The sequence below is a fragment of the Lagenorhynchus albirostris genome, chromosome 9 (genome assembly GCF_949774975.1).
Source record: "Lagenorhynchus albirostris chromosome 9, mLagAlb1.1, whole genome shotgun sequence".
In the NCBI taxonomy this organism is placed as follows: Eukaryota; Metazoa; Chordata; class Mammalia; order Artiodactyla; family Delphinidae; genus Lagenorhynchus; species Lagenorhynchus albirostris.
In genome coordinates this window covers 48,690,040-48,709,354 of record NC_083103.1, presented here as the reverse complement: position 1 = coordinate 48,709,354, position 19,315 = coordinate 48,690,040, and the positions used below count along the sequence as shown (strand labels likewise).

The 19,315-nt window shown below is 43.0% G+C and overlaps 2 protein-coding genes across 3 annotated transcripts; one reads left to right on the top strand and one right to left on the bottom strand.

Annotated features, from left to right (window-relative positions):
• The first annotated feature begins 3,803 nt into the window (after window positions 1-3,803).
• Window positions 3,804-14,857, top strand: LOC132525289 (olfactory receptor 51E1). Of its 2 annotated transcripts, none has more exons than XM_060157827.1 (2): window positions 3,804-3,864; window positions 11,891-14,857. In XM_060157827.1, exon 2 carries the CDS (start codon window positions 11,933-11,935, stop codon window positions 12,884-12,886), a length of 954 nt encoding a protein of 317 aa, XP_060013810.1. In that variant the 5' UTR covers window positions 3,804-3,864; window positions 11,891-11,932; the 3' UTR covers window positions 12,887-14,857. The 2 variants fall into 2 exon arrangements, with proteins under 2 accessions (XP_060013810.1, XP_060013811.1); XM_060157828.1 differs by having other exon boundaries at window positions 3,817-3,844.
• Window positions 14,858-17,301: 2,444 nt separating this feature from the next.
• Window positions 17,302-18,319, bottom strand: LOC132525288 (olfactory receptor 51I2-like). Its single transcript, XM_060157825.1, is given in 3 exon segments — window positions 17,302-17,540; window positions 17,543-18,143; window positions 18,146-18,319. Coding segments are annotated over 3 exon segments (963 nt in total). The 5' UTR covers window positions 18,269-18,319.
• Window positions 18,320-19,315: the final 996 nt, after the last annotated feature.

Sequence of the window (19,315 nt, the reverse complement as noted above, 5' to 3'; positions counted from 1 at the left end):
CATGACTCAAAGAGGCCCAGTTTCTTGGCTTGGGCTCAGCCTGGGATTATGTTTCAGTCTCTGGGACTGATAGAAAAGCACAGTGGTTATCTTCTCAATAGGTAGACCATACCTTCTTCATCCTGACCACAAGGATTTCAGGTGCTTCTGTGACTTCTTCCCTTCTTTCCTCCCACCCTTCTGGAGGCACTGATCTCCCTAAATTGCTGGCCTTCAGTAGCAAATCACATATCTTCCCCTCTCCCTTGGCTTTCTTGCTAATCTACTAAACATGTTTAGGTGTCCTTGATAGTAGGGAGTTTCTTTTAATCCCTTTGGGGAATCAGTGAACGAGGATGGGGGTTGGGTGTGAAGGAGAGTAATAGGAGACATTGTGAAGACTCTGTCACCACCCCCCCAGGGGTCTCGCCCCCCCCCCCACGTAGACTCACTTAACTTCCAGCTCTTGAAATTTGTTAGGTCAAAAACGTTCACATTGAAGAATTATAGGTAGAGAACAATGTACGCTCATTTGAGGCAGAAGGAAGAACACTGAAGTACGACTTATAAGGTTAAAGTCCTGGAAATATCATAAAGTGACATACTGCATTACCTCTCTGGATTTTGTTTCCTCTTCCGTATAATGAGAAACTACAATAGCAGTGATGTTGCAAAGCTTAAACCCTATGAATGTTCTTTGTAGACTTCAAAGTGTTGTAAATATGCAAGAAATGATCATATTCATGGTTGTCTCACTGTACAGCTTTAGGAAACATTGTCCGCACCATGGTCCACGTGAATGGTGCTCCCGTATTGTGCAGTGCATCACCAGTTTTGCCACATGTGGCTGTCCTGACTTATTGTTATTAAAACAACTCTTTGTCTCTTAATAAAGTGTTTTCACAAAGCTTCAGACAAGTTGACATTTATTTTCCTGTGCTGGTGTCTGATTTACAAATGATGTTCAAATTTACAAATGAAATTCAAAGACAGCACAACCTTGCCAAGAAATTCCTTTAGACATGGTAGATAACTGTATTAGGAAAAGAGACATTGTGGGGTTGGAATTAGATGCAATAGACATTAGGATCACTAGCTTTAATATTTGGGTAAGTTACTTAGCCTACTGCACCTCAGTAATTTTTGGAAACTCTAAGTGCTGTAAAAAGGAGATATAATGTAGCTCTGGTTGGGTGGTTGTGGGGATTAAATAGGATAATAGGTGTGAAAACACATGGAAAATAGAAAGTAATCAATACACATTGGTGGCAATGGTTTTAATAATAAAACTGATAAAACGAGATATGTTTATTGCATTACAGGGAATTTTCAAAGCACAGCAGACTTCACCTTTCATAACAACCTGTTGTGTCAAGGCCAGGAGCTAGTCCCTTATCCAGGTTGCAGTATCACTGGCTTTAGATTAACTCATGGCCTTCTTTCTCAGGAGATCTTGGGAAATCTCTGTTCCTCCAGAATCTCTTTACTTGGATAACTGGGGGTGACTGGGCTAATTGTTGCTTGTTGGAAAAGTCGGCTAATTGCCAGACTAAATTAAGGGCTTCCCCTAGGCTCCCGAAGAGTCTGTTTCCCTCTGTCATAAAACTTAAAGCTTTGCATTCCAACTGGATGTTTATCCCTCTGTCATAGAGCTTAAATAGTTTTATGATAGCTGTCTGTTTATCTTCCATCATAGAACTGAAATATCCATATACATAGTTGTCTGTCTCCCTTGAGGACAACACTAGTTTTCTTTGTCTCTGGGGCCTGACATATAATGTGCTCAATGGCTCTTTGGCTGGGACCCCTTGGAGAGAAGGAGAGGGTGAGTGAGTTCCGGTTTACCTAAGATAAATAAATTGACTTATCCCTCCCCAGCTCTCCCATTCCCCACCCCATCCATGCTCATCTCTTTTTCCTGTCTCTATAAATTATAGTCCTTAGTTTGACCTGTGCTACTTTATAAAGTCAACAAAGTACTTTCCCCACCCATTAATGATCAATTATGATCTAAGCCCAACATTATACTATAGATAATATTTGGTTAATTATTCCCCACTATGGAGGCAGGATCCTTCTGTAATCTCTACTCAACGCCCTGTGAATCTTGAAGTTTTCCAGTCTGGCTGGTGGAAACAGTCACTTTCCTTGGCCCTGTGTGAACACTGGGTGGTGGTGCTACCTCTCATCTTTCCAGGTGGCTCTGTCCCAGCTTTAGGTAGCTTGTTCACGTGCATGTGGGCTCAGTACTCAGCTGGAATCTTGCAGAGGGCCCTCTACATGTCTCTGGAGTTCTTTCTCTGTGTAGATCTCTCACCTCCAATACCTGGTCTTCAAACTCTAGCTAGCTGGAGCTTCCTGGACTCTCAGCTCCACGGCCCTAACTTAAGGTGTCCTCTGGATTCTGCCTGGGTTCTCCTACCCTGGCCTGCAGCAGGGAACCTCTCTCAAGGCAGTAAGTTGGGGAAACCCCAGGTTCACCTCATTTGTTTCCCAGGCTGCAGAGCTCATTGTCCTTCATTGCCTGATATCCAGTATCTTGCAAAGTATTGTTTTATGTATATTGTCCATTTTAGGTTCCTTCAGGTAGATGTTACTTCCTGTTATTCTGTCTTGGCCAGAAGTAGAAGTCCCTGGGGTATCACTTTTTAAGTCTTCACATCGTCTAAGTCTATGGGAGATTGAAGGAGGCAGCAGAGATGGCTCCAGGGTGATGGCAGTGAGTGTCAGGCTGCAGGTTTACAGGTACTTGGAGATCAGGTAGTCACTAGTTTTGATGCGGTCTGAGTCGGAATGGCCTGATTTGACATTGTCTAATTTTACATAGTTTAAATCAGCATGCACTGTGTTGTGAATTTAAACTTGTAGTTGTGAAACTGATGAGTAAAACATAAGGAGAAACCAACTAAAATTTACTTTGCTTTATTAATAGACTTTTTAAAAACATTTAAATATGCGAGGTATTTCGTTTCACATTCAAACTGTTCTCTAACTCTCTAAAATGTCCTCTCACTATTTTTGCCCTTAAGAGAAAAACAGATGTCTTATATGGCTGGGGTTGGAGGTAAGGGAGGGTTAAGGAAACCACGTCCTCCTTCCTCAACAAGAAGTTCAGGAACTCAAGGCCAGGGAGTGGAAGGCAGAGGCATGGTCCCCAGGGATCCCTGTTATGCATTAGCTAGAGACAGTCCCCAGAGCCTGGGGGACAAAGAAGGTGCAGCCCTAGAGCTCTGGGGAAAAGCAGGTGGGTCCATTGAGATCCAGGCCCAGCAAGGACCCAAGCGGCACCACCAATGGAAAGAAGGTCAGGGAAAGCTTCAGGAAGGCGATGAGTTGGCACTTAATCTTGGGGTTCCCCTGAAAGTACACCCTGCTTTTCCTCTGGCTGAGTTTGATAAGCCTGGTAAGAAACTTGGAGAAAACTCCTCGCAAAGGCCATGGCCACACACATGAGTTTCTGCTAGCTTTTCCTCACTCATTCACTCTGTCTAACTTCACATGGGAACTGGCAGAAATATCCCAGCTGGCAGAGGGCCCATCTGGGGAGGATTCTAGAGACCCCTCTACCCACTGCCCCTCCTTCCCCGTACTCCAAGCACACCTTCCCAGAACACAGAAGCCAAGAAGGACACCAGTCCCACAGTTGGGTACAAGTGGTACCTGCTGATAGACCCTCTGGCAGCACCCTGACCCCCAGCAGGGAGAAGCCAAAGGAGGGAGGAGGTATGACAGAATAAAAAAGCCTGATGTGGGAGGCTCAAAGGAGGGGGCGGAGACAGAGAGGGCTGCTCTTCAGTGCAGCCTGCCAGACTGCTTCTGGAAGAGTCCTGGAGAAAAGGGCACACGTTCCTTCAGCGCAGTTGAGGTGAATGCAGGAGACTGGGGGTGAGTCCGGGTGTGTGGGTTTCTTGCAGCTAGGGGTCCCTCATTAGCCCTGCTGAGTGAATGAGAAACCAGGCCTGGAAGAACCAGAAGTCCAGGGGTAGGACCGGGGATGTAAAGGAGGTCCCTGACTCAAAGGACAGACAGACTTAGCAATTTCTATGTTCGTGTGGTGAAGGGAAGCATGGGTGGTGTTGGATGCTTCCTCGGCAGTTTTCAAGAAATTTTCTAGTGATCGGTTTACTGGGGTGCCCATGTAGAGCCTGGCGGGAATTGGCCTAAATGAAAGTGATGGGGGCAGAGAACAGATGGGGCTGGGACTGAGCTAGAGTTTGATTGGGGTTCAGTGTGAGAACACAGCCAGTCCCACTCAGGTCGTTAGTGTGGTCAAAGCTCACTTTGTGATCCGGGGTCAGACCGTAGCTCTGTTTGGGTTGTGGGCTCTGAATGGGGTCCAGGCTCACGTTGTACTTTGCATCAGGAGTCAGGCTGTGGCTGGGACTGAGACTTAGCAATCTTCCCGGGGCTCTGATCCTGACCCTGTCTGTGTCTAGGATCAGGGTTCAGTCTTCAGCCCATTTAAAAAGTGGATTTTGTGTCCATACTGCGACTGCCCCTGCCTTGCACTCGTTTAACCTCCCACCCCCCTCTTCCCACTGAACCACTTGCAGCTTTTCAAACAGCGTGTGTTCTCTTTCTCTCTGGGTCTTTGCGTTCGCCAGAATGCACTTTTGAAAACAAATTAGGTCAGGTCTATTGCTTAAATTCCCCCAAGTCACTCAGAATTAAATCAAAGCTCCTTGCCATGTCCTGCAAGCCCCTACACGATCTGGCCCCTGCCCTCCTCTCTGACCTCATCTCTTACAACTCTCCTGTGCTCTTGATACATGGGCCACCTTGACCTTCTTCCTTCTGGGAACCCCCAAAGCAGAAGACCTTTTTCTCTTGCCTCCTCTGCCTGAAACACTCTTTGCCTCGATCTTAGAATGGCTGGTGTTTTCTCATCACCCAGCTCTCAGCTCATATATCACTGCCGCAGAGAGGCCTTCACTGACCTGCTTCTCACATAAGGGTGCCTCGCCGCTGTCCTTTTCTATCCATCACTCTGTTTTATCTTCAGTGCACTTATCTTTACCTGAAATGTTCTTGCTTATTTCTTTACCTTCTGTTATGGCTCTCCTAGGCTTGAGCTCCATGAGAGCAATGATCTTTGCTGTTTTATCCACTGTTTTATCTCCAGTTTTGGGCACATAGTAGGCGCTTAATGTGTTTTGTCATCTCACTGAATGCTGCTGTCCCCATGCCCCCAACCCTGCCAGCTTAACTGTGACTGGCCCTGCAAGTCTTGGCTCAGATGTCACCTCCTCAGGGAAGCCCTCTGAGCCTGATAACTTGGTGAGCTATTGTCTGCTTTGCTCCCGAGGCTCTTGTACTTACCCCTGTCCTAGCATTTATCACACACAACGTGTTATGATAGCTGCATATTTGTCTTAATGTCTCCCCACCACAGAGGGCTGAACCATGACTTGTTTACTCTGTATTTCAGTATCTCCAGCGCTTAGCACGGAGTCTGGCGTAGTCATTCAGTCACTAATTTTGGGGAAAAAAAAAAGAAATCAGTGTACCAATCAAAGTCCCAGATCAGGCTTTTCCATCGCATGTAGGCAACACTCAGAGAAGCCTAGAAGGGTCCTGATAACTAGGTCAAACTTTGAAGGTGTGTGGGAATCTTATTGGCTCTGGTTCTACCTGGGAAATGGATCAGCAGGGCCCTGGACCCCTGGAGCTTGCCTGGGGGTGATTTTGGAGGGCCAGGCTGACTTGAGTGAGGAGAGTGGGAGTGGGAACCTCACACCGCTTTTTGTGAGTCAGAAATTGCAATCTCTCATCTTTCCAATCTCCTCGCGGCCATTCTAAAAAGAATGGCCAAGGCCCTATAAGGGTTCATCTGCATTATCAAATCCAAGCAAGGTATGAGGGACAGAAGATGCAGGAGATTTGGGGTGGATAGGATTCTGGGGCCAGCACCCTCATGGAGTGTTAAGAGAAGGGCTCCCTCTCCATGAACTGAGTGATGAGCTCTGATCATCCTTGCCAGCCACAGCATCACCCCTGAGGTCTGCCTTCCCTCTCTGGGCCTGGGAGTAAGAGCCAGAGGTTCCCAGGTATTCCTGGGCTTCCCTCCAAGGACATTTTCTTCCAGGTGTTCCCATAGCGGCTGGCAGGGGCACAAGAGGCCCCTACCCCACTGCTCTCGGCATGGAACATTCTGTGTGTTTAGCCACTGAACCTAAGTGGGGAGACCTGGTCAGGTGTCCTGAGTCTTAGAGAGGCCTTCTGGACCAAATTTTGGATTCTTTGGAGATTAACATTGAAATAATCCTTAAAAACCATTGGTTTATTCAAAAGGAAACTGGGAAAGGGGCAGGGCAGTAGCTTGGCCTATTGGAAAGCACATGGATTTGAAGCTGAGAGCTCTAACTAACCCTCAACATCCTTATCTGTCAAATGGGATTAATGTTACCTGCCTGACAGGTTGATGAGAGGCCTCTATTGTTTGAGAAGAAAGTACTCAGTAGAGGATAAACCTTTTTACTTTCCACTGTGGGCCCTTCCCAAGTCACAGCCCGAGGAGTTGAGGCTGAAAAGGGGAGAGCACCCAAGTCCCGGTCCAGGAGGGTCCTCTTTACTGCCCTCTTGGTTTCCCTTCCAAGAGTCTAGCTGGGCCAGGTGTCCTACTTACCAAGCCCTTCTTCTACCCTGCCTCTTGGGCAGATTTTATTTGTTTTCAGAAGTTGCAACACAAAGCCGGTTAAAGGGAAAATGTACAGGTGTTGGAATTGAACAGTCTAGGTCAAATATCTCTTTTACCGGTCAGCTACTAAACCTCTGGGAATATTATTTAACTTCTTGGGGACTCAGTTTTTACACCTATAATGTAGAAATGATACATAGAAGTCCTATTATGCAGAATTGCTCTTGGGTTAGATAATATTTATACAGTGTCTGGCATTCTGTAGGTATTCAGTGATTTCTGTTATAATCCTAAAAACAATAGAATCAATGCTGGCAGTAACCTCATTGTTCTATGGGTCTGTATCCCTGACTGCTTTTCCACACGTGTCTGAGATGGAAGGCATTCAGAGAGCTCTGGGAAAGAATGTGAGGATGGGCTGGTATGGGGGCTGTGAGGGCACTGGGGGACAGAGTCCTAGAGGCTGGGGGAAGGAATGGGGAGGATTGAAGGCCTCGATGTAGATTTCTATTCTGTATCACTGGAGGCTCCGGATGCCCCGTCCTCAAGAAAGGTCTAAGATGTTCTTCACAGTTCTCCAATAAACTTCCTGAGACTTGCTAAAATAGTGTGACTTTTCAGAGAAAATCTCAAGCACAGGGCTACTCCCTGGGGGTTAAGGCAGTGCAGGCTTTCTAATAAAGAAAAAGACCCCTCTCTTTGTTTATTTTTCCTTGATTATGTTTTGTTTTCAAAATAGAGTGATTTAGCTCCAGTTTCCTTCAGAGCCTCCAAATGTTATCTGAGTGTGTGTTATGGTTCTAATTGCTAAAAGCTGCTCAGGCTGGTAGTCAGCTGGCAGGACTGTGGGAGATGAGGGTACTTCAGGGCTGGAGAGTCTGAAGGGTGATGCTTGGGTCCTCCGGTTGGCTCCCCTCTCTATTCCTTCATTTCTCTCCCGCTGCCGCCTTCTGAGGTCCATCCTGATTTGACCTCCAGTGAGAACTGCCCACTTCGTGCTGTGGAGGTGCCTCCCTTTCAGGCCAGCTGAATCTCAGGGCTTCAACTTTGTGTTTCAGTATCTTCATCTCAGTGCTTAGTCTTTGCCATTGTGAGAGACTGGCTGCTAGTGTGTGTGTGTGTGTGTATAAGTGTGTGCTTGAGGCGAAGTGGCAGTTAAGGTGACAGATGGAAGGGGGATAAAAAGTTTTTGGAAACTTCAGACATTTTCAGAGACTTATTCCCCATTTTTATGGAAATATGAAAAAAAGTGCTTTGTACCCTGTGATGCTGTTTTATGACATCTTTTGACATTCCTGACCTCATTAATTTTGCAGCAACACAATGAGGTTATTAATGTCCTCTGCGTTTACTTAGACCCAAGACTCTCATTTCTAGTCCCAGGGTTCTGCTCAACACGTCACTTTACCCTCCTAGGTAATAGGGTTGAATGTGCCAACCCATGATTCTTCCTCAGTATGTTTCCTAAGGCAGCACATTTTTATCCTGGGAATTGCCCAGCTTTACCTTCTCTGTCCATGTAAAATTTCTGGATGGTATTGATATCTGACCCTCTGGAGCACTAGAGCCTTTTTGCTAATGTCTCCAGTCAGGGATCCTAGGTCACCCCCTCTCTTGGGCACAGACTATGCTGCATGCCCACTTTGCATTTATTTAGAGCCAAGGCTTTGCACTTGCCCTGTTCTCCACATGCCCATTCTCATGCCCTCTGGCTCCCTGGGTAAGAAAGGTCTTTTCTGTTTGACTCTAAAGTTTCTTGTTCTGAACTTATGACCACCATGCCCTAACCTTCCAAACAGTCTTCATTCCTTCTCAAAAATCTCTATAGTTCAGACAAATGGCAGTCTTTCTTACCCCTTGGCTGTGCTACCCTTGTTAGACACTTATTGAGGAATTCTTCTTTTGATAAAACTCCTTTTATAATATAATGTTTATTTTCAACCAACAGTAACTAAACACTAATTAATCAATATGATAGGGTCCCTGACATTAAGGAATTAATAATTTAGTGGGAAATAAACATAGCAATAATTCCAGTTCAGGATGGTAAATGCATAAAAAGAGACCTAAACAAATTTCTTTGGGAGTCCAGAGCAGGAAACATTTAATCATACCCAAGGGAAAGAGACTTAAGAAAGTGCATAGGAAAGAGACAGTAAACCAGGATGTGGAAGATAAGATTTTGCCCAGTGGGAACTTAAGGAGGGAGATCTGGGAGGGCCATGACAAAGGGAAGAGAAGTAAAAAAGACAAGTAGACACAGAGGCATGGGATCAATGCTACATTTATGAAATGGCATGTATTCCAGCATGCCTGGAGCATACGGACCATGGTGAGGAGTGGTGAGAGAGAAACTAGGGCTGAATGCTGAAAGACAGAGCTTTGTCCCACCCTAGTAGTTTAGTCTTTATTCCAGAATTAATTTGGAGCTTACAAAGGTATTTTTTAAACAATAAATGGTGACCTGATTTCATGTGGGTAGAAGATTATTGGGCTTGTGCCGATGACAAAGTTAACACTAGGGTCATGGCCATGAGAATCAGGGTACTTAGCTCATGTGTCTGTTTAGGCCACCTTAAGAGAAAAAAAGAAACACTACAGGAAAACAGTTAACAACAACAGATATAATTTTTTGCATATTTACTTTGTTCCAGGCATTGTGTTAAAAGCATTACACTCATCTCATTTAATCCTCACGTTGACTTCTATTAGGCAGTGACTGTTATCGTAATTTTAACAATAAAGAAACTGAGGCTTAGAAAGATTAAATGATTTGCCCCAGATCACACAGCTAACATAGCTGTTGACTGGAATTTGAATCCAGGATCGATTTCAGAGCTCATACTCTTAACATTAAGCTATACAATACTGCCTCTGGAAGACTTTGATCTTCAGACATGGAGAGTTTGATGTGCTTGAGAGACAACTCAGTGGACTCTTTTAGTGACTAGAATTATAGATCTGATCACAAAAGATAATTCAGGCCTTCCCAAGTAGATTTGGGAATCAATAGTTTATACGTAAATAATGGGTTTACTGAAGGAGATGAGATGGCCCGGGGAGAGTGTATATAGAGAGAAGAGATCTGAGGATAAAATTCTGAGAGCATTATCATTTAAAAGTATGCTTAAAGGTCAAGTGGAGGAGGCTGAAGACCCAGAAAGAACCAAGAACTAGTAATCAGAGAGAAATGAGGAGAAGCAGAAGGAACAAGGAGAAATTTTAAGAAGGAAGGAACTGATCACAGTGTCATATGCTATGGAAAGGTCAGTACAGAAGATTTAAGTGACACGGAAGACTTTGGCCTCTTAGCCTGAAGTTCTTGGTTAAGCATGGCTCCTTATATCTTCTCCCTCCAGTTGTTTAAACTCTGTCACTCTCTGTTCTAAAATTCATGCTCCCAGTGTCTTCTCCTTTGTGTCTGAGGGACCCTCTGGGTGACAGCTCAACAGTGGAACAAAGACCATCAACACATCCTGAGCCCAGTGAATGGTGTAAGCCCCTCCTGATGCTGCCCATGAGCTCTTCTGTGCATTCAACTGCTGTCTGGTAGCCCGTGCAGAAGCCCCTACCCCAGTTGTCAAGGGCCAGATCTTAAGAACCTAACCCTTCTTTTTTTCTTACCAAGATAAAATTATCTTAAATATACCCTAGCGATAAGTGTCACTATTTTCCTAATGGGAAGAGGAGACAGCTATATATATATATATATATATATATATATATATATATATATATATATAGAGAGAGAGAGAGAGAGAGAGAGAGAGAGAGAGAATACATACACATATATAGTGTGTGTAACTACAATTATATAATCTAATAACTAGTAGGAGCATGTGAATATTTGTGAATGGAGGAAAGGAAAAAAGGGAGGAAGTTAGTTAACTCTGTAATTGTTTCAACAGAGAGATATAATCTGAGAAAACTCAAATCTGACATTTCCCACCTCAGCAATCTGTACTTATATCCATCACTTTAATAGCCAGATTCAAGGATATTGGAACCCTGGTATAGGATTGATTGTTCCTCCAGTGCTTTTAATGCCATCATCTTTCAGGTTTAGTCCTCTGTGTCAGTCCCACTCTCTTAAGCCTGGTGGGTACCCTAGAAACAGAGCTTGAGGTAGAAATTCTTGTTTAAAGGATATATTGTCATGAGAAGTTGAGTGAGGGAAATAGGATAGAGCAGGGAAAGAAAATTATGTGAGGCTGTGATCTCAGTTGGAGACCAGCTTCAGCTTTGGTTCCTCAAGAAGCTCTGAAGCACACATTACATCACAGCTTTGGTCCCACCTGAAGACAAGAAGGCCGGCCTTTTGTATCTTTGTGTTAGGCACTCATTGACTTCTAGATGTGCTCTGGTGGGGATAACATAACTTCCTGGGTGAAGTACCTCTCATTTGATCAAGGAAAATTTTCTCTAGAAAGGGAGAACTCTGAGCCTTTAGTACTCAACACCCACTGCAAATGGGATATAGATGCATTGACTTGGTGAAGGGAATCCGAGTGGGACACCATTGGCATTCATTGCAGTCATTGTTCCTTTTATGACATAATCTGGGCAGTCTGAACAAGTGTAAGACTTTGGGTGGACATTTGGGCAAGAGTGAAATGTAGAGTTAGAGTTCAGGATGAAGTTAGTGTCTTTTTTTTAAAATTAAATTAAGGGTTATCATAATAAAATAGGTGTATGAAGTTTTACATTAAGTTTTAAATAACAACTAAAGTTAAGTCTTAGGTTATTGTTAAAGTTAGGGTTAAGGCTAGAATTGGTGAGATCATTAGGATTAGTGATAAGGTTAGATTTCAGCATTAATCTATGTTACTAGAGTATTGCTACATTGGACTGGGATTAGTCTTAATGATAGTCTAATGATATAATTAGAATTACAGTGGATATTCAGCATAGGGGAGCATAAAGTAGGATAAGATAGAAGTGATGGGAATTTTTATCATCTAAGTCTGATGTGTACTTAGTCAATAACCTATCCTTGGTGAACTAAAAGATTTAAAATGCTTAGAATTTTTACTTTAATATTTCATTTGTTTTCAGAATTAACTTCGGAGGTGGGGTTAGTAAGAAAGACTGGATGAATGCTCATTTGGGCCTTGAGTTATGAAGGATAGTTAGGCTGAGTTTAGAATAGAATCAGAGTTTGGATAGGCAATGAAGTTGGAGTTCTGGTCAGAGAATAGGACATCAGGGTGGAGGAAAAGAAAAATGGCAGTGGAATTCTGGAGGATCTGACAATGACTTATCTTTGTATTCCAGCCTCTACCCGCCTGGCATTGGTCTCAGCTCAGCATCTTCACTATGGTGGATCCCAGTGGCAACGAATCCAGTGCCACATATTTCATTCTAATAGGCCTGCCAGGATTGGAAGAAGCTCAGTTCTGGTTGGCCTTCCCATTGTGCTCCCTCTACTTTATCGCTGTGCTAGGTAACTTGACAATCATCTACATTGTGTGGACGGAGCATAGCCTACACGAACCCATGTATATCTTTCTTTGCATGCTTTCTGGCCTTGATGTCCTCATCTCCACCTCATCCATGCCCAAAATGATGGCCATCTTCTGGTTCAATTCCACTACCATACAGTTTGATGCTTGTCTGCTACAGATGTTTGCCATCCACTCCTTATCTGGCATGGAGTCCACGGTGCTGCTGGCCATGGCCTTTGACCGCTATGTGGCAATCTGCCACCCACTACGCCATGCCACTGTGCTAACATTGCCTCGTGTTACCAAGATCGGCATGGCTGCTGTGGTACGGGGTGTTGCACTTATGGCACCCCTGCCTTTCTTCATCAAACATCTGCCCTTCTGCCGCTCCAATATCCTTTCCCATTCCTACTGCCTACACCAAGATGTCATGAAGCTGGCCTGTGCTGACATCCGCGTCAATATCATCTATGGCCTCATTGTCATCATCTCTGCCATTGGCCTGGACTCACTTCTCATCTCCTTGTCGTATCTGCTTATCCTCAAGACTGTGTTGGGCTTGACACATGAAGCCCAGGCAAAGGCATTTGGTACTTGTGTCTCTCATGTGTGTGCTGTTTTCATATTCTATGTACCTTTCATTGGGTTGTCTATGGTGCACCGGTTTGACAAGCGGCATGACTCCCTCCTGCCTGTCATCATGGCCAACACCTATCTGCTTGTTCCTCCCGTGCTCAACCCTATTGTGTATGGAGTGAAGACAAAGGAGATCCGGCAGCGTATCCTTCGTCTTTTGCATGTGACCACACACACTTCAGATCCCTAGGTGTCAGGAATCAAAGTTCTTTTTCACAGGAAGTCCTTCAATTCAGATTTTAATATCAACATTTTGGAAGACAGTATTAGGAGAAAAATTCTTAATGAAAGCACAACTGATCCTTCAAAGATGAAACTGATTGGAGAATCTCCATCTGAGTAGGGGCAGCAGAACTGTATACTTCCAATCCTTATTTTTAAATGTTATTTTACCCTTTAGTTCTTTGAGGTAGTTGTGGTTGGAGGATTATTACTTCCCACTTAACCATTCAGTCCAATTCTCAAGTCCAAAAAATTCATGTGGTTGCTTGCACTGATAGTTTATAGCATTCTGAAATAAGGGTGATATTTCTAAAAGACATTTACCAAAGGCTTAGGCAAGGCAAAAATAAAATAAATACGAGAATATAATACAATTAGATAATCTGGTTTAAAACCATGATTTCCTCTTCAGAATGCCCTACCACTTTGGATCTTAGGAAAGGAGACATACCTGGATTTCCCTCTTCAAAATGACCACAGAGAAAAAATAATTTCTCTTCTTCTGAGTAGCAATCCTTAAGAAAAGATTGAAAGTAAATTCACAAAAGATTATATTTATCTACATTAATGAAAGATGATATATTGTATCCTGAGCATTTTCATAGACTGTGAAAATTTTTCCTTCATTTCCAATTTTCTTATCAACCTTTTGATTTAGGCAGGAATATGATTAGTTATCCCCATTGTACCAGTGGGGGAACTGATGTTCAATGAGATCATGCAGGCTCAAAAAAAATTGTCTTTTGATGCCCAATCCCATATTGTGAGGAGGGAATGTTAGACTAGTGGGATAGTGAGTTAGACATTCCAGAGTCTTGCATTTTCTAGGGGAGGTATTTAAGTTCCTTTCTCACTCATCCAGTATTGTATTTAGGAATTTCCTGTTAATGTTGCTGATGGCTTTAATCTCAATAGTTCCTGGCCTATTTGCCATTGTACTTGTGTAGTAGCAACAGGAGTATGTTTGGGTAATTCCCAAACAGTGGCTAGTTTGGGAAATAGTATAATTAACAGTAGGGACATTCACTGGATATCTGGAGAGACTCTACATGGAGAGATGCAGCTGAGAAAACCTAGAAGCTCATGGCAGAAAGAGCAGGGTTGGTTATAGACCAGGGAGTCAAGAGCAGGAAGTATTGTGAGACTGAGTAGGGCCAGTGGCCTGGGTGGCTAGCCAGGAAGCAGGCTTAATCAAACATAGGTCCAAAGAAAGTGAATAGAGTATATAAGCGAACACCATGTATTCCCAGGGCTCTGAGCTACCCTTCAGGGAATGCCCACAGCATCAAAGCTCAGAGATCAAGACCATAGGAGAGCTCAGTAAAGACTGCATCCCTGTTAGCTGTACTTAGCATGAGTATGGTTCCAGAGGCCCACCCAGGAGCCCTACAAGCCAAGCACAGCACTCCCAGAAGAAGCAGAATGGGAAGGAGGGGTGTGGGCACTATAGGAGTACAGTAGGAATGAATGGGGGAGGAATGAGATCTCCATCCAAAAGAGAGGTAGGTAAGTGTGAGAAGCAGGTAGTATAGTAGAGAGCATGGCACATGGCCGGCCAGACTCTTCCAGCTATAGCTAGTAGCACAGGACTACTTGGTACAGAGGATATGGAAAGAGCATATCTAATTTCTTGGACTGGAATCCAGAAGATGAGAATTTTGAGCAGTATGGAATCTGCTATGCCCAGGTGAGTGATGGCCAGCAGAACATGGGACATAAACTAGAGTCAGTGCTGGCTTTGGTCACTTTGAACTGTTTGGAGGGTCATCCCAGTTCCTGATAGTGCCTTGACATTGAAATTGAAAGAAAGAAACAGAATGAAAGAGAGAGAAGAGGGAGAAAGAGACAGATTTTTTTTCATATTAGGAAACCAGTATATGATCACTGTAAACAAAAATCTTAGACACTCTGAAAATATAAAAGAAATAAAAATATAATAAAAACTCCAATAAACTTGTCACCTTAAAAAAATTATTGTTGGTGTTTTGGTGTTTATTCTTCCAGATTTTTAATAAGTGTTTGTGTACATGCTTCTGTATGCACATATGATGAATGTGTGTATCTGTATTTTATTGTCTGAAATCCCATTGGAGACATAGATAGGTGGATAATAAAGAGATAAATCAGACAGACACATATAGTTTTCTTTTCCTGGGGATGCTGCCACTATCTTAGATTTCAAAAAGGATTCCAAGTTTATGATAGTTTGTATGCTCAGGATAAAGTTTCACGGTTTTGATCCTAAATGGATTAACCATTTGGTGAATGTAAATACAAACACACATCCACACACACATCCACAACCACATCACCACCACCACCACCTTCTTGTGTTTCTCAATAAGTACTAAATGCCAGATACAGAGACAAAACTATATCCGGTCATTTACTTCATAAATACTTACTGGGTCATCCAGAAGAGCCTGGAGTTAAGAACTAGGATAAGAGGAAAAGCCTGCCTCTTGTAGGAGATTTGGCTAGAAGTTAGGGTATGTTTAAAGACCTTCATCATATACGTTTTACATGGGCATCATTTTACCGTCCCCATTTCCTTTATTTGGATATTCTCGTCTCTGGCCCCACCATCTCAGCTATTGGACCTTTGTTGGGCCCTAGAGAAGTCTGCATAATATGGAATTTCAGTCTGCAAGTCCCTTATTCATTTTTTTTAGGTTTTACCTAAAAATGATTTGTAAACATGTCTTGTGTTCTCAATTCTGACTAGCTATTCTCTAGTCAAGATACTCCCCTGTTGCCTGGACACTTGTCAAAACCTCCACACTGGTCTCCTCGCCTTAAACATCTTTTGCATCAGTCCTAAATCCCACATAGCTTATAGGAATTTTTCCAAACACAACTCTGATTAACTTCCCTGCTTAAAAATCATCGGAGATCTTTTATTACTTCCCATAAAAATTTGCACTTCTCAGAATGACAGTAGCCTCCTTTCCCCTTTTGTACCTGTTCCCATCTTACTTTTCCAGTATAATATCTCTAATTTTTCCACATACCATATTATTCAGCTACTTTACTTGGTGTCTCTCATTGATTTTATGTACTTTTAAAGCCTCTGTTTCACTCTATTTCTGTTGTCTGATTTGATTTTTGCCATTTTTCTTTTTAGTAACACATTATTAAATGAAGCTGTTTATGATTTGTCAGGCCAAAAGAAGTATTCCCTCTTCAATGTTCCCAGACTTCTTGAAAGACCTTTAGAACTGGACCATTTCCAGTTCAGAAAGGTTTGAGTGAGACCTCTGAGTTGTATCTATTTAAGATAATAAGGTATCTTATATCACTCCTTTAATTACATTGAGATAAGACTCTCTTGGATGCAATAGACATACATGTGAAGAGTCATTGCCTTCCACTATGTCTGGCCGCCTTCTTTTTTTTTTTTTTGGCCTTCTTGACATAGGCAGATCTGAACTTGGGAAAGGATTATATTATAACATTGGTTTAGGCTTTCAGAGTTGATACTCATTGTTCATCTCTTAAACAAAGTACTTTCAAACTTCTTGTCCACTCCCCTGGCAACTCAGCTTTTCATCTTAGATTTGATCCAAAGGGAATGAAGCTGATGCAGAACTTGCCATTTCCCTTCCTAAGGGAGCCAACAAGGATGTAGGGTTTTTAACTCTAACAAAGTTGAAGAATGAGGGTGTGGATAATCTGGAGCAGATCTGAAATGGGGTTATAGAAGAGGATGCAATTGTCAGTGTCAGACTTCATTATGGAATCTGTCAAGCAAGGGGGTCTCTTGGAGAAAAGGACATTCCCGAGAGGGGTTATAAGAAGAGTTAGCGCTGAGGTGGGTGGTACCATATCACATGATCAACACATTTATTTATTCACTTATTCAATAAAACTTCATGAAAAAATTAAAAATGCCTTTTTCATGTGTTTTTGCCCTAGATTTTCCTCTTTGTTAATTCATAATTTGCCTAGAAAAACCCTATATATTTTTTCAAGATGAAATAAAAACATTCTCCCCTTTGTAGAGGTTTGTCCGATCTTCCCAGGACAGTTCTGGCAAGAACGGATTTGCAGTCCCTAGTAATCTCTTGCACTGAACTTTATTATGGTATGTATAAGTCTACAGTCTAATTGTGTATTTACATGCCTTTATCCTGGCACAAGATTGTGAGTTTCTATAAAGAAATGACCATATTTAACATATTTCTCAGTCTTTAATCCACAGCATTGCTTCTAGTACAAAGTAAATGGTGAACATCCATTTGTATCGTGAAGAAGCCTGATGGTCTTCCCACTGTATTAGCATAGACTAGGAATTTTCAGTGTTTGCTGAGGGTAGCAGGTTCCTATGAGGCTATAGAAAGTGTCTTTTTTGATACCCAGACCCTGCGATATTTCATAATTACATCAGCCTTGGTATTTCCCCCTCAGAACCCTGAGCATGGCCTCCCTGATGGGCTTGGACTTGACATTGTAGATGATGGGGTTGAGCACAGGGGGCACCAGCAGATACACATAGGCAACAAAGGCATGTACAATGGGGAGCATGTGCCTCCCAAAATGGTGGATCATGGACATGGTGATACCTGGAATAAAGAAGACAAAGACAGCCAGGATATGGGAGACACAGGTGTTGAGGGCCCGATGAGCTCCCTGGGAGAGGCCAGCCCTAGGACCGTGGGCAGGATGAGAGTGTAGGATAGGACAATGAGAAGGGACTCTATGCCCCCAGGGGACAGTACCACATAGAACCCATAGAGGATGTTTATGGTAATGTCAGCACAGGCTCTTCTCATCACATCAGGATGGAAACAGAATGAATGGGATAAGAGGGTCTTATTAGGGCAGAAGTTCAGACATTTAAGTAGGAATGGTCCTGGGAAGAGAGACAGGGTAGCACAGGCCACAATGGCCAGCCCCATCCTGATGATGACATTGTTTGTGAGGACAGCTGCATAGCGCAGGGGGTTGGAGATGGCCACAAAGTGGTCAAATGACATGGCCAGGAGCACTGAGGACTCCACCATGGAGAAAGAGTGGAGGAAGAACATTTGGACCAAGCAGGCATTGAAGCCAATGAGCTAATGGTCAAACGAGAACACAGCCAGGGTGGTGGGCATTGTGGACAGGGTGAGGCCCACAACGGTGACCACCAGTATGGACAGGAAGTAGTACATGGGCTGGTGCAGTTTGGGGGTCCTCCTCACAGCCAAGAGGATCAGGCAGTTTCCAGTGAGGGCTGGGCTGCTCTGTACATGGAGGAGAAGGGGATGGAGATCCAGCCATGAACAACCTCCAGCCCTGGAATGCCAATCATCAGGAAAGCAGGTGGCTGGAAGAAGGAGATGTTGCCAAAGGACCAGGAAGGGAGCATCCTTGTGGGATAGATGAGGTCTCCAGAAAGATGTGATCTCTTCAATCTGGGTAGACACTTAGAGAATCCAGGATGATAGGAAAGAAAAATCTAGTATTGAGTCCCAATTCTAAAAATCAATTCTATAACTGGTTATACTATTCACCAATATGTTTAAAACCTAATAATGATAACAATTTAAATCTTCACTGACTCCCTATTATATTATATTTCATATACTATGCTAATGCATTTACCTAGATTCTCTCACTTTATTATAAAAATCATAAATTTCTTTTTAAGGCTGTTCCCTCTCAGCCACAGTACTGGGCCCTAAGAGTCATGTCACTATTACATAATCTTATCTATCCTGCAAAAGTTCATCATCCTTAACATTGAGCTCTGGTATGACTGACGAAATGAAATTTCTCTGCAGGAAACAGTGATTAGAGTTCAGAGAAACTGGTCATTGTCTACTTGTTGGCCAGATTGAGGATGTGTTATTTCCATGTGCATAGGGAGAAAAGGAGAATACCTGTTTGGAGAGAGATGAGGATCATTGAATCAGATATGCAGAAAGAGACAAAGATGAGAGTTCCTGTAGTCCCATAGAAAGAGTGTCTGAAGGAGTGAGAAGCTGCTTTTTTTCCCCCATGGAGATGGCTTTGCACTTCCTGAAACCACTTCCTAAGGTCACATGTTTTTCTTGCTCTTGACTTTTGTATGATACATTTTTGAGTATAATAAATTGATTTGCACTTAAGCATTTTTGACTGAATTTCTCCATCTCAGAATCAACAGAGACTTTGGACAAGGCCGTCTTCCCCCTCCTATTATACAGATGAGGAAACTGAGACTCAACTCTAGTGGCTGACTTCTGAATGAACGGCTCATATATTGTAGTCCTGGATGTTGAATCTGAGTCTCTCTCATTCCAAATCCAATATTCTTTTCTGTGACCTCTTCTTTAAATGAGACAAAGTATGTGAAAAATTGTCTTAAATGCAAAGCACCACAGACATGATTTTTGTTGTTATTGTCTAACATGTTGTATATCTCTAAATCTTT

What these genes read in the sequence shown, in the direction of transcription:
- LOC132525289 (XM_060157827.1), top strand. Translation starts at nt 11,933, where the DNA reads ATGGTGGATCCCAGTGGCAACGAATCCAGTGCCACATATTTCATTCTA.